Source organism: Papio anubis, chromosome 7 (assembly GCF_008728515.1).
Source record: "Papio anubis isolate 15944 chromosome 7, Panubis1.0, whole genome shotgun sequence".
Lineage (NCBI taxonomy): Eukaryota > Metazoa > Chordata > Mammalia > Primates > Cercopithecidae > Papio > Papio anubis.
Window position 1 is genome coordinate 158,647,904 of NC_044982.1, and position 14,357 is coordinate 158,662,260.

General features: G+C 47.5%; 1 protein-coding gene across 4 annotated transcripts in view; it reads right to left on the bottom strand.

Moving 5' to 3' along the window:
- Positions 1-14,357, bottom strand: part of GABRA5 (gamma-aminobutyric acid type A receptor alpha5 subunit) — an 81,482-nt gene that overhangs the window by 55,195 nt on the left and 11,930 nt on the right. For all 4 annotated transcript variants that reach the window (XM_003900673.3, XM_003900674.4, XM_009209781.3 and 1 more), the window contains exons 4-6: positions 12,004-12,125; positions 9,490-9,557; positions 9,166-9,386 (exon numbers count right to left, since the gene is read on the bottom strand). In XM_003900673.3, the coding sequence (XP_003900722.1) occupies positions 9,166-9,386; positions 9,490-9,557; positions 12,004-12,125 (411 nt within the window). The remainder of the gene's footprint in view (positions 1-9,165; positions 9,387-9,489; positions 9,558-12,003; positions 12,126-14,357) is intronic.

Here is a 14,357-nt window from a genome sequence, read left to right on the forward strand (position 1 = left end):
ACCCACTGCTGGGAATGTGGCTGGCACGACGGGGGAGCCGGATTATTAATGTTTTTCGACCTTAATTTTAAAGGGTGATAAATGTCTAGTCGCCGTTTCAGACAGCGCAAATTATAGGAGGGAAGACCACAGCAACGCCGGATTCCGGGCCAACCGGGAACCACGTTGGGCCCGGAGGCCTCTGCCAAGTCTCCCTTCTCCAGCAGCACGGGGCAAACGCCTAACTGCTCTCAGGGTAAACATGGAAATCCCAGTTGCATCAGCCTCACTCCTGCCAGGCGGCGGCTGCTCCGAATTTTCCACCACCCGGGGCGCTTGACCGGCGTTTATGGGGCATTTGAGCCCAAGGCCAAACGGAGAGCGTGCAGGAGATGAGACCAGCAGCTTCGGCCTGCTGCGGGGACCGCCGTCAGAGTGAAACGAGTAGAGCGGGTCACCGGGCTCACCGTTCCCCGCTGGCCGGGACGGGAGGGATGCCGGCGGCAGCGCTGCGGCCCGGACTCGGGGCTCTGGGGTCCGGAAGCGCGGTGGAGGTGCAGGCTGGCTGCACACTAGGGAGGACCTGGGGCTGAGCGCGGGCTCCCTGGCTCTGAGCAACCTCAAGGCCGCGCAGACCCGCCAAGCAGCTCGGGAACACGCTGCAGACGCGCAGCACTTTGTCTTCCCGGGACGTGCTTCCGGGAATCCGGGGCTTTAACGGGGCCCTAGAACGCCCTCCTGCCTGTCTTCCCCTCGATGCACGAGGCCACGGCGCCACCTCGTGGACGTTATTTTCAATCCCCGTGGCTGAATAGCGCGCACAGCTTCCTGTTGCATGCTTGATGTATATTCTATCTATGAAAATATCTATGAAAATAGGGAGAGGCCCGGAGGTTTGGCATTTGGACGTTATCGATGGGTTAATTACCATGTGTTCATTTCACCTGTTTAATTTATCTCATCTGTGAAGGGGGATAAACATACTACCAAATGTTAAGGTGTTTACGCAGTTTAAATGGGTTTATATTTCTGAAGTTGGGGTTCCTCTCCCACTAGGACGAGGATGTCTGCAGCCTTTGTGGGGTCAGGACCTAAGAAAGCAAATATGTGCTGGAGAGGGTCCATTTGCAAAGGGTGATGTGGTCCTGTGTGAGATGTGTGCCCGACAGTCCAAAGCATGGCCTGGCCAGATAGAACTGCCTGCAGTGGCTGCAGACTGATGGCCTTCTCAACAGGCCCAGAGTGTGTCTGGTCACGTTTTCCAACCAAATACGTAAGAAATGTGTGTTGAAATGTCCTTATTTGTATGCTGCAAGTACAATTTTAGCAAAAATAAATCTGACTCTTTATTAAAGTGGCAAAAACCTAAGCACAGAACATGTCTGTGAACCAGACATTCTCTGGATCTCTTTCCAAGTCCCTCATACTAGGGTCTGGGTGGTGAGATGGCCTCATATAGGAAAAGGAGATCTCATTCATTCCATTATGGTTCATTCATTCACAAGCACACATAAGTTCCTCCTGAGTGCCCAGTGCTGGAATGACATGGAATATATGGAATGACACAGAAGACATGTGTCAAACATATGTCATACATGATTGAGACATATATGTCCAAAAGACACTCTGCAGGGAACACAGAACTTCAGCTGGGAAGTCAAAGGCAGTGTGCCCAACGTGCCACCCCCTGGCCCCACTGCCTGCCTCCACAGCAGGCTGGTGCAAAGTCTCTGTCTTCAGTGCCTGAGGACATGAGGGAGGGTGTGGGTGTGTGCCTACAGGGTGCTCAGCGGGACTAGACAGAGGAAAGGACAGTGGTGTCCCAGGCAGGCTCCGTGTCTCCAATCTTGGGAACAAGGCTCATTCCAAATTAAGTCTGAGCAAGGGAGCTCTGTGCATGTCCCAAAGCAAAAAAAAAAAAAAAAAAATTGAAGTGACTACAAATCTTGAGATGAGTAAACGTTATGTATGGTTTTTAATGGACTGGCTAATTGGATCTCATGTAGCAAAACAGGCGGAAACTTCATTTTCATTTTTATATATAAGGTGCCAGAGAGGAAGTACTAGATGGTCTCTACTGTCACTGTTCATGGAAGTGAAACTGGTACTATTTTTCTAGAGAACAGTTTGAAAATTTGTATTAATATCAAAAATTTATGTTTCGTCCAATTCCTGGGATTTGTTCAAAGGATATATGTAGGTGCTTGGATCAGAATGTTATCACAGAGAAAAAAAATAGATGTATCATGAATTTTTTACAGAAATCATATAAACACAGTATAACCACATGATGGGATGTGCTATAACACAAAGTTTCAAAACAATGTTTAATGACATGGGAAAATGTTTTTTCAATGCTGTGTATTTTAAGTTGTAAAGCTATTCACAAAAGTTTTCAGTGAATGAGGCCACTCAAAAACTATAGGAGACTATGTGCACATACACAGGCATACACATATGTATTCATGTATGTCTATACGCAGAGACATATAAACATGATACACACCAAAATTAATTCTCTTTGGTCTTGGTGTTATCATAACCATATTCCACACTTTGTAATTTTCTATGTTTTACAAATTTCTAAATCATATTTTGATTCTTGTCCATATAAAATGTGTTACCTTAAAAATTGCAAGTCAGCCAATACATGTGGTTTCATGAAAGAAGCTTTGAACTTGACAATGTATAGCTATGCATGCTTGTATATATATACAAACACATCTCAGTGTCTAGTTCAAAACTTCCAGATATATATGTATCCAAGTTACCTATTATGCTATTTGATATTTACCTATATGCTCTTTGATACCGATCATGAAGCAAAAATGTGACAATGCTGCCCCCAAGAGGCCATTCAAGGAATATGTATATTTACTAGCCGTTTTCAAATAAGAACGGAACAGACCCCGCAGCTGGCTATATACTGCACTGGAAAAGAGAAAAAACCAAAACCAACCAATCAAAAAAAAAAAAAAAAAAAAAAACAGTGGCTCTAGGAGATTAAAATATAATTGCCAAGGACTCATGACTACTAAATGACAATCAGGACCTGAATATAAGTCAGCCTAACTCCAAAGTCCACAATCTTCACTACATATTTCCCCAATTCATGAATTAAGCAGTGGTTTCCATTCATGGGGAAAATCTAAATGGAGTGTAAGCAATCATAAAAATATGTCTTCCTTAAAGTAAAAGCAGCATAGTGTGCAAAAGAGATGATGCAGCGTGCTATTCAGTGCACGACTGCCTAGTGTTGTTTTACTTGGTGCAGCGTATTCTACTACAATGGTAAAACTGTCAACACTCTACAATGTTTGCCCAGATCTTTCTATTAAACAGGCACGGGCAAGTGAGCTTGGGTGGAGCAGCGGCCAGGTTCTCTGAGACAGGCAGAACCACGTGGCGCAGGCAGAGCTAGCCTTCTAGGGACTCCCTCCTTGCCTGTTGCAGTCACAAGAGCCTACGGAGGGGACTTGCTCTCCTGCCAGGGGCCCAAAGACCAGGGGGACATTCCCTAAGGTGACCCTCACTGTGTGTTCTCACATGAATTGGCACTTTTAGAAGGTGTGGGAAGACGGGAGCTGAAAGGGAGCCACTGCCTCCCAACTCACTTGGTTATTATCTCTATATGCTCTTTATAACTTACATAGTGGTGTATGTATGGTCAGATCTGGTGCGGTCTCTGAGACAGGTGGCCACCCTGTACTTCAGGCACTTATCTGGGGGGGACTAGGGACCTGCTGCTACACAATGACAACCAAAAGTTCTACCTCCCCTCACCCAAGAAAATAATTAAGGGACGGTCATCCATCTGGACCCTAGATGACCTCAGGCCAGTCACGGGGTTCAGCTCCCTAACTTCTCCAGCCCTACAGAGGAAGGTGTGGTGGGGAGGAACTGCTCTGCGCTTCCTTGGAGTGATCTGACTGCCCTGCCTAATGCTGGAAGCCTAACTCTGGGCGTGGCTCTGTAAAATGGCTCATTCCATTTGCTGAAAGATGGTCCTCAAAGAAATTGTTCAGTACTTTATAGGCAGCCTCTAGAGGATGCAATAGGAGATGTTTGCTGCTGTCTTTGGGCTGATTCTGAGAAGCTGCTGAATTTCACTGGTAAAATTCAGTGAATGCATGACCCACTCGTGGTAGGAAGTTCTTCAGAGCCAATATCATGGATAAGTTCCAGAAAAATGCCTCAGGCTCCCTGCCAGACATTTGGGGAGCAAACAGCATACATTCCCTCAGCCTCTTTCGAATCTCTTTTGTAAAGAATTCCAGCTCACTCAATTGTGCGTATCTCTGAATACTAATTTAAAGGAATTCTGAAGCATGGCAGGGATTTCCCATTTAAAAATCTTATTCAATATGGTTAACCATAATTTATTGTATATTTGCAAGAAGGTAGAAGAGAGGGAGAGGATTTTGAATGTTTACAACACAAAGAAATGGTACATGTTTGAGGTGATGGATATGCTAATTACCCTGATTTGATCATTATACACTGAATACATGTATCAGTCTGTATTTCATCTAAATGTACAATTCTTATGGGTCAACTAAAAATAAAAGGGAATTTTTTAAAAGCAATTGTATTTAAGTACAATAACCTGTATGGAGTCAATTTTAAGAAAATGGTAACTGAACTCCTGCAAACATTTCTAGATGTTTGTCTCAGGTTAAAAGGGCATCATGGGAGCTGGGCATGGTGGCTTACACCTGTAATCCCAACACTTTAGGAGTCTGAGGTGGGTGAATCACCTGAGGTTAGGAGTTCAAGATCAGCTTGGCCAATATGGTGAAACTCTGTCTCTACTTTAAAAATACAAAACTCAGCTGGGCATGGTGGCAAGCACCTGTAATCCCAGCTACTTGGGAGGCTGAGGCAGGAGAATCACTTGAACTCAGGAGGTGGAGGCTGCAGTGAGCCGAGATCACGCCACTGCACTCCAGCCTGGATGACAGCAAAACTCCGTCTCAAAAATAAATAAATAAATAAATGGCCTCATGGGAACCTAGTTTGTTCTCCACTTTCATATTTTGTCTTTTTACTTAGGTCCAACATCTGAAAAAAATTAAAGATACATTTTTATTTGAAAAATTAACCAAATTTTCATATTTCTTCCGATGTTTGGTATCATAAGTAATATAATAGACACCTTTGTGCATAAATCTTATTCTGTAGTCCTAATTATTTCCTTGAGATGGATACTATGTGGGCATGACTGGATCAAAGTATACCGTCGGCTTTCCATGACTTGACAGTGTGGCGTCTTCCCGACCAGAAGGGCCCTGGCACTGAAGTGCTCGACCATGGGGTGATTCGTGGTTTAGTGATTCCTAGTTCACCAGTAGTTTGCACAGCCGTTTCACCAGCTTTGCGAAATCCATGGGTAAAACTGCTGTGGCATTCTAGCTAGTGGTTTAGTGATTCCTAGTTCATCAGTAGTTTGCACAGCCGTTTCACCAGCTTTGCGAAATCCATGGGTAAAACTGCTGTGGCATTCTAGCTAGTGGTTTAGTGATTCCTAGTTCATCAGTAGTTTGCACAGCCGTTTCACCAGCTTTGCAAAATCCATGGGTAAAACTGCTGTGGCATTCTAGCTAGAGCTCTATCATATTAAAATTCATAACACTTGGAAGTGGAACTATTTCCACTTTCCAAATGTTGTATATGACTGAAAAAGAAAACTCATTATCAACCTTGCAGCTCATTAGCAGACTCTTCCTCCGCACAAACAGCCACTAATTACCACTGGCAAGTCGCTCTGGTTCTCACCTCTCCTTGGCTCCCTTCTGGGCATGACACTCCCAAAAAACCACTCTTGATCTAATGATGCTGTGTCCCTCGAATTTTCAGATGTGGTGGATTAGACAAGAACGCTGCTCAGACCTGAGCTGAAATTCCTGTGACCTCCTCACTGGCTGTGTGATCCTGGGCTGGTTATCAAAACCCCTAAGCCTTACTTTCCCTGTCCATTATGGTCACAGTGTCACCTGGCTGGCAGGGCTGTCTGAGGGCTGAAGGACGCTGTGTCTGTGAAGTTGCCTGCTATACAGACTCAGTATGAGGCCCCCTTCCTGCCTCTCCCCCTTGTAAGGAATGACACTAACTCCCCATCCCATTCAGGCAACAATGTTTCAGAGGACAGAGTGTGCCCCATTGTCTCCTAGAATTAAAACTTCATACCTTGGCTGGGCACGGTGGCTCACGCCTGTGATCCCAGCACTTTGGGAGGCCGAGGCCAGTGGATCACCTGAGGTCAGGAGTTCAAGACCAGCCTGGCCAATGTAGTGAAACCTCCTCCCTACTAAAAATACAAAAATTAGCCGGTCATGGTGGCACACACCTGTAACCCCAGCTACTTGGGAGGCTGAGGCAGGAGACTTGCTTGAACCCAGGAGGCGGAGGTTGCAGTGAGCCAAGATCGCACCATTGCACTCCAGCCTGGGTGACACAGTGAGACTCTATCTCAAAAACAACAACAGCAACAACAACAACAACAAACTGCATATCTTGTGATATACCTTTCAGGCTTTGGATCCAAAGATTTGATTTAGATTTAATTAGGATGAGAATCAAGAGCACTAGTCCGATGAGGACCAGGAGTGTATTTTCATTCCATGATCAGAACACAGGCATCCCCATAGTAACCAAATCCAGCATTCCTCCCAGCCCTGCGTGAACTCTCAGACATCCTCCAACACCTTGGCCTCTGTCTCCACACCTGCTGTCTACACACAGGGCTGAGACTGCACTCGCTTCTCTCCAAACCCTTCCTTTTTCCATGGACTGATGGCTAAGGACTTATTCTCAACGCTTGCAACATTTCTCAGCTTTTCAACAAACCTCTCTACATCAACAAGGAGATGTCCAAGGACACTGATGCTCAAAACTCACATCTCCATCTTTGGGCAAACACGTTGAAGATCAATGCAAGGAAAGACAAAATGCCAAGATGTGTGCTCTAGGCTCCCTCATTACAGCTCCTTATCGGGCTGTTACCAGGACAGTCCTGCTGCCAAATAGATTTAGAACTGTGAGACGAGGCAACAAATGTGAGAGAAGTCACCTTTGCTCATTTCCACCTGCCAGCATCATTTCACAAAGCCCCTGATTGTGTCTCCAGAAAGACCCCTGAAGCCCAAACAGGATAGAGCACACGGCCCCTACATCTCTTACCTGAGTCACTACATTCTTTACAAGATAAAAGCACCAGTCCTTGCCTTTTCCTACACAGAAGTAAGGTCTGAGGGGGTTAGTGATTATGCCTCTGCAAACCATAACCAGATGTGCCCTTGCACCCAAGCTGTGATGAGATGTTGCACAGGCTGATCATCCACCACCTGTGCACAGCAGCGGGATGAAACACTGCGAGGAGCCCCTGGTAAACCCTCTCCAAAGGGCGGCTCCCAGGCTACAGGCCTCAGGCTGCAGTCCCCTCTAAGACCTCTGAACAAAATTAACTTTAGTTCCTTAAAAGCTTGATTTTATTCCCCTTTAATCAACAGGACACAGTGTGTCAGAGTATTCACCAGGGCATATACTAGGAAACACAGATCCTCCAAAGATGAAAGCATCAATATTAGTTTCTACTATGATTACACTTTTAAATATAAAGTTTACTGTGAAAAATTGTAGCAAGATAGAGAAATTCCAATACCTACGCAAAAGAAATGTGCTTCCTTTTTTTAACTTGACTTTAATGCTGTTTTTTTCAATTTAAAAAATATTTTCTGGGCCAGGCGCGGTGGCTCAAGCCTGTAATCCCAGCACTTTGGGAGGCCACGGCGGGCAGATCACGAGGTCAGGAGATCGAGACCATCCTGGCTAACACGGTGAAATCCCGTCTCTACCAAAAGATACAAAAAATTAGCCGGGCGAGGTGGCGGTGCCTGTAGTCCCAGCTACTCGGGAGGCTGAGGCAGGAGAATGGCGGGAACCCGGGAGGTGGAGCTTGCAGTGAGCCGAGATCGTGCCACTGCACTCCAGCCTGGGCGACAGAGCAAGACTCCATCTCAAAAAAAAAAAAAAAAAAAAAATATTTTCTGAAGCCTACTTCCGTAGACCCACTTTGGAAACTTTGAAAAACTCTAAAGGAGCCTTTCTCATTGATCAATTTATTGATTTACCCAAGGCAATGAATAATTCAAAATTTTAAAAATGACTAACAGTCCATTTAAATTATAAACACTAAAACTTAACCTCAACATTGGAATGTTATCCAAGCATGTGAGAAATGGGCTTTTAAAACTTTCAAAGGCTACACAATTGCTACAAAAGAAAAGAAAAAATTCCTTTTTTTTCTCTCTCTTTCTTTTTTCGAGACAGGATCTCTGTCACCCAGGCTGGAGCACAGTGGTACAATCATGGCTCACCGCAACCTCAAACTCTTGGCCTCAAGCGATCCTCCCACCTCAGCCTCCCAAGTAGCTAGGACCACAGGTGCACGCCTCCACACCGGGGGGAGATCTTCGTCTTTTTTTTTTTTTTTGGTAGAAACAGGGTCTCACTATATTGCCCAGGCTAATCTCGAACTTCTGGCCTCAAGCAATCCTCCCACCTCAGCCTCCCAGGGTATTGGGATTACAGGTGTACAGGCATGAGCCACCACGCCCTATCCTCCTTAGATGTTTAAGTTTTATATAATAATTTTTCCCTGTCTGACATTATCTGGGCCATGGTTCCAAAGATGCTCTTGAGCTTGAACCCAATAAACGAGTCCGAACAACAAACGGCCACGGACCTATGGCAGCCCAGGGAAAGAACGTCCAAGAGCGCTGGTGTGGGCAGATGGCAAGGGGGAGCCCCCAGCACACACGCGCTGCCATCTCAGACCTGCCGTCGGAACAGCTCCGCGGCGCCGATCTTGCAGCAGGACGGGCAGCCGCACCTGCCCCGCACCTGCCCCCCACCTGCCCCCGCACCTGCCGCACCTGCCCCGCACCTGCCGCACCTGCCCCCGCACCTGCCCCCGCACCTGCCCCCGCACCTGCCGCACCTGCCGCACCTGCCCCACACCTGCCACACCTGCCCCGCACCTGCCCTGCACCTGCCCCGCACCTGCCGCACCTGCTCCGCACCTGCCCCGCACCGTCCCCTGCCCCGCACCTGCCCCGCACCTGCCGCACCTGCTCCGCACCTGCCCCGCACCGTCCCCTGCCCCGCCCGCTCCCGCCCGGCGCTCACCGCATGGTGTAGAGCAGGGTGCCGTCGTCCTCCAGCCGCAGCAGCTTGTTGGGCGTGGTCATGTTGTGCGCTATGGACTTCTTCCCGTTGTGGAAGAACGTGTCTGGGGTCCAGATCTTGCTGGCAAGGAGGTTGTTGAGAGGGAGGCGCTGCATGGGCCCCTTAAACCGGAGCCTTTCATCTTTCCAGCTTTGTCGGAAAAACACGTCTATGGTGTACTCCTAGTGCAAAGGAAGGCACGAGGCAGGTCAGAGGGCACGGGGCCGGGGCGGGGTCCGCGGGGCGGAGGAAGCATTGTCCGCCCAGCCATGCCCCGGGACTTACCATTTCCGTGTCGGACACCGGGCCAAAGCTGGTGACGTAGATGTCGGTCCTCACCTGGGTGATGCGCTCTGAAACACACACACAGGTCCCTCGGCTGCAGCGACTCACCTGCGCGTCTGTCACACGCTCGTGCCCGCAGTCCATCAACCAGTGCCACCCTCTGCAACCGGGGGCTTTTGCAGTGCGTTTCGTAAACCTGGAGGACTTGACAATCGCCGGATGAAACCAAGCTGCTCCCCACTATACCACGAAACGAAATTCCCATCCTACAGAACACGGCTTGGCTCTCCCCCTCCTTCTGCCCCCTGGGGAGCAGTCCTGGGAACAGCTGGGCTGAGGCCTGGCTGTGGGGCCTTGGGGTTTTGCAAACACCTGAGCTTCCATTTCCTCCTCTGTAAACTTGGAACAATAATGCCAGCCGGGCAGCTTAGAGCCATGCCATCACCACAGAGAGGGGCTTTAAAAAGGGTCAGACAATTCAGGATGAGGGGAGCTGAATTTCCAATCAAAGCTGGAGGTCCTGGGTGGTCTCTGGGAGAGGATGATGAGAATGTGCCCAGTGTGCCCTGAGACAGGAAGGAAGACCCACTTCTCCTTATGCAGCATTTTGAATTATTATTATAGAAAGCCCTATCGTGGGAGACTATGATTTAAAACAAAATTATTGCAAATAGGTGGCCGGGCGCGGTGGCTCAAGCCTGTAATCCCAGCACTTTGGGAGGCCGAGACGGGCGGATCACGAGGTCAGGAGATTGAGACCATCCTGGCTGACACGGTGAAACCCCGTCTCTACTAAAAAATACAAAAACTTAGCCGGGCGAGGTGGCGGGCGCCTGTAGTCCCAGCTACTCGGGAGGCTGAGGCAGGAGAATGGCCTAAACCCAGGAGGTGGAGCTTGCAGTGAGCTGAGATCCGGCCACTGCACTCCAGCCTGGGCGACAGAGCGAGACTCCGTCTCAAAAAAAAAAAAAAAATTATTGCAAATAGGTAAAGTGATAAAAGTGGCTAATAATATTTGGGAGAAAACCTGTGTGGTTCCCTGGGTACTACCAGGGCCCTGTAAGTCCCCGAGGTCATGAGTAAGAAGCAATTCTAAGTGCACCCCAGCTCACACCGAGTAACTTCCAGCCACACTGTGGGGCTGCCTCTCCAGCAGCTGGCGGTGTGATGATCGTCCGTCTGCATGGAGTGCATCTGTGCGCAGGCAGGTGTCTACGTGATGCTGTGTGTTGTATGATACAGTGTGCCTGTCTCCTCATTGAGATGCCAGCCCCAGCAGGGTGGCCTGAGAGGCTCTCCGTGGTCTCCTCCCACTCTGCAGGACTGGAAGGCAGGGAGGATGACAGAATACCACAAGCACTGACAGCAGCTTAGGGCTCCTCTAGATGCTCTGACCCTTCTAAGTGTGTTCAAGGGACTGGATCGCTGGGCACAGAGGCCTAGGAACATAATTCAGAGGGCAGAGTAAGAGACTGTCAAGGAGCCTGTGCCCAAAAGGCAAAGAGTAGCCACTCATGCTTTAAGTGGATCTCCCTGTTAAAAATGCAAATACTAGGCAGGGCACGGTGGCTCGTGCCTGTAATCCCAGCACTTTGGGAGGCTGAGGCAGGGTGGATTGCCTGCGGTCTGGAGTTTGAGACCAGCCTAGCCAACATGGTGAAACCCCGTCTCTACTAAAAATACTAAAATTAGCCGGGCCTGGTGGTGCACGCCTGTAATCCCAGCTACTCTGGAGGCTGAGGCAGGAGAATCGCTTAAACCTGGGAGGTGGAGGCTGCAGTGAGCTGAGATCATGCCATTGCACTCCAGCCTGGGCAACAAGAATGAAACTCCATCTCAAAAAAAAAAAAAAAAATGCAAATACTAGAGAACTAAATTTTGTCCTCCAAGAATGTATTCACTGGAAAGTATCTACCTCACCTAACCCAACAAGTTCAGACTCCACATCTAAACTGGAAACTGTACACAATTCTTAGCACAGCAATGAAGCTGTGCCAGGTGTGCCCTACTGAGAGCAATCTACATCAGTTCATTTTTATTGAATTCCATAAAGTCAAAGTAAATACTAGGACTGTGGCCACAGTGAAGCATTAAATGTATAACCCATGAAGCTATAAAGGATGACTGCGTTCCACAGTGGATTTCTGAAAAGGACTCGCATAGATACAAGAGTATGAGGTTGATTTTATATTATTTCTTAACATAGGGTAATCTCAGCGTTAGTAACACCTAAAAGCCGGTTCCTCCTTAAGTTAACCAGACTAGACATTCAGATTATCTGGGAAGAGGGAATTTTGCAAAGATGCTTGGGGGAGACCACTTCCCCCAGGTTCTTGCATCTAGAAAATAACAGAGGAGGCATCATCCTTGGCGAGAGTGGAACAGCCATCAAACCAAAATCCTGGCAGGGAAGCTCTTTCAGAAATTGTTTGAATCAGCGCAAACACAAGCTTGAGATGAGGCGTAAGCCCTTCCTAGATCCTTGCCGGGCTCAGCCGAGGACAGCACACTCACCTCCCAGCCCGGGCCGAAGTCTGTTGTCATAGCCATCCAAGAGCCCATCCAAGATCCTGGTAAATATCGTGATGTTGTCATTGGTCTCATCTTTCACTGAACTGGTTGGCATCTGTGAAAAGCTTTTAAAAAGAGAAACAAGAGAAAGCATTAAAACATATTATCTCTTACAAATTCTTCTCAAGATACAGAAACCAGGGAGTCACATGGAGGCTTGTCTCCTGAGACCAGGATCTGAGAACACAGCTCCCACACTGCCTGGGGGATTATTTGGCCTCGATACACCTCAGTTCTCGAACATCCAAGGATACTCTGCTTGGGGCTAGTTATCCAACCACCTAACCTGAGGCTCAAAGTCTATCATTCTGTGATTCTGAGGAGTTGGTTTATGTCAATATTTTAGCCATTTTAAACAACCAATTAGCGATTAGCCACTGCGCATGGACTGGCAGAGCCTAATCCACTCACAGGGGATTTCAGAAGTGTGGTTTAAACACACAAAAACCGAGTTCTGGTATTGCTAGAGTCACCTGCAACTGGGCACTGGGGCGTGGTGGCGACACTGTGCCCAAACCTCACTGCATCCTTAGTTGGACTGGGAGCATTTGTGCTGTGAATGATATGCCAGGACTGGGGAGTGAGTGACAGACATGATGGAGTCTGTGTCATCTCTGGGGTCCTGCCCCTTCAGTGGGCCAGCTCCCAGCACATTCTGTGGGACCCAGCGTCACAATAAACCCTCGAGAAGAGTGGGCAGAGCCTCAGGGAAGACACAAGAACATTTTTTGTTTGTTCAATTAAGTTATCCAGATTCCAAAAGCTTATGTAGTATGAACAGAACAAAACTAGAAACTGCCTTAGCAGATCTAGACAAACTGAGGATGGTATCGGGGGGACAGAGAGACCACAGGCCCAGAAGACAGACCCACAGCTGAAGAGCATGGATCCCACCTCAGGTTTCCACAGCTGCTTTCAGATGTGCAAATAGCAACCGGTTTTGAATGACTGAGCACTTGACTGCAAATTTGGCTTCAAGGGGACTTACCAAACTGAAAGCCAGCTGTGGTTCCCAAGAAGTGAGCGCCCTGGGCACTTGGGAGAAGAACACGTGATTCCTGGTACTTCCCTGAAGTGCCTGGCTGTGGGGCCCTAGCTCTGCTTAAGGCGCTTTCTCTCCCATGAAAGGGCTGAAATCCGGGCTGAGAGCCACCAGACATGGAGAGATGCTGAGGTCAGAATCGATGCCGGTCTGCTCCACCCTGTTCTTAAAAGTCAGTCATTTTCATTGATTGCATCTAAACAGATCAATTCTTTGCTAGCCCTAAAGCTATTCCCTTTTGAATAGAATAAGAGAATAAAGAATAAAAGAATAAAGTTCTTTTGATCTAATTTTCACATCCCCATAAAAATGCATATAGTTGAAGCTCTAACAAGCTAAAATTCATTCCTGTTAGTATGGAGCCCACAGACGTATACTTTTTTAACTCTGTGATTTCATATTTGAAGACATTAAATTCCCCTTGCTCTCACATTCCGTTAGTTGCACACTTCGGAAGGACAAAGCGCTAAGCCTAGCATGGCTCCTTCCAGGGAACTGCTTTTTCTTCTTCAGGGTTTTGTGGGAGGAAGAAAGAAGGTTCTATTTTGTACCTGCCCAGTTGTGTAACTATTGGTCAAACCAGATCTGGCCTCATGATGGACTTCATAATTATCGTCGAGTTTGCAACTCAATTTTAGGCCATGTCCAGGCGCTCAATTTTTGGAAGGTCCTTGTTGTCTCTTTATCGTACCAATTGAGGTAGTAGTAGAAAAAGCAAATCTTAATGTTGAAATTAAAGTTTTCTAAGCTACTCCATTCTCTGTTGTGAAAATGTTCCTAAACTGTGTTAGATGGTAACAGCCCTGGCTGTCCAGAGACAAGGGCTTGACTTCATGACTGACCATTCGGAGGCTGTGCAGCCGCCGTGATGTCTCTGTGAACATTGTTTTCCGTGGCTCTCTCCAGAAGCGGAGATAAAGACACACTGCTCTGCCAGTTTTAGGGAAACACCGTCCCACCAGGCTCTGATTCCCACTCACAAATACCCTAATCAATTCCCACAGTGGTGGAACAGAATGCTATGCTTAAGAATTCAAAGCTCGGATTCTACTTCTTGATCAAAATTATTTTCATTAGTTTCGGTATATCTACACACATCTGCACATAATTACACTTTTCTTGGAGGAATTTCAGTGTCTGCCCTTTCCTGTCATAACTGCCTTTTGCATTTACCTGTAGACCTTTCTTTGCGGCGATAGGCCATGGCAGGATTCCAGCAAGTGTTGTCCTTGGTTGCATTAATTCAAAGAGGGCC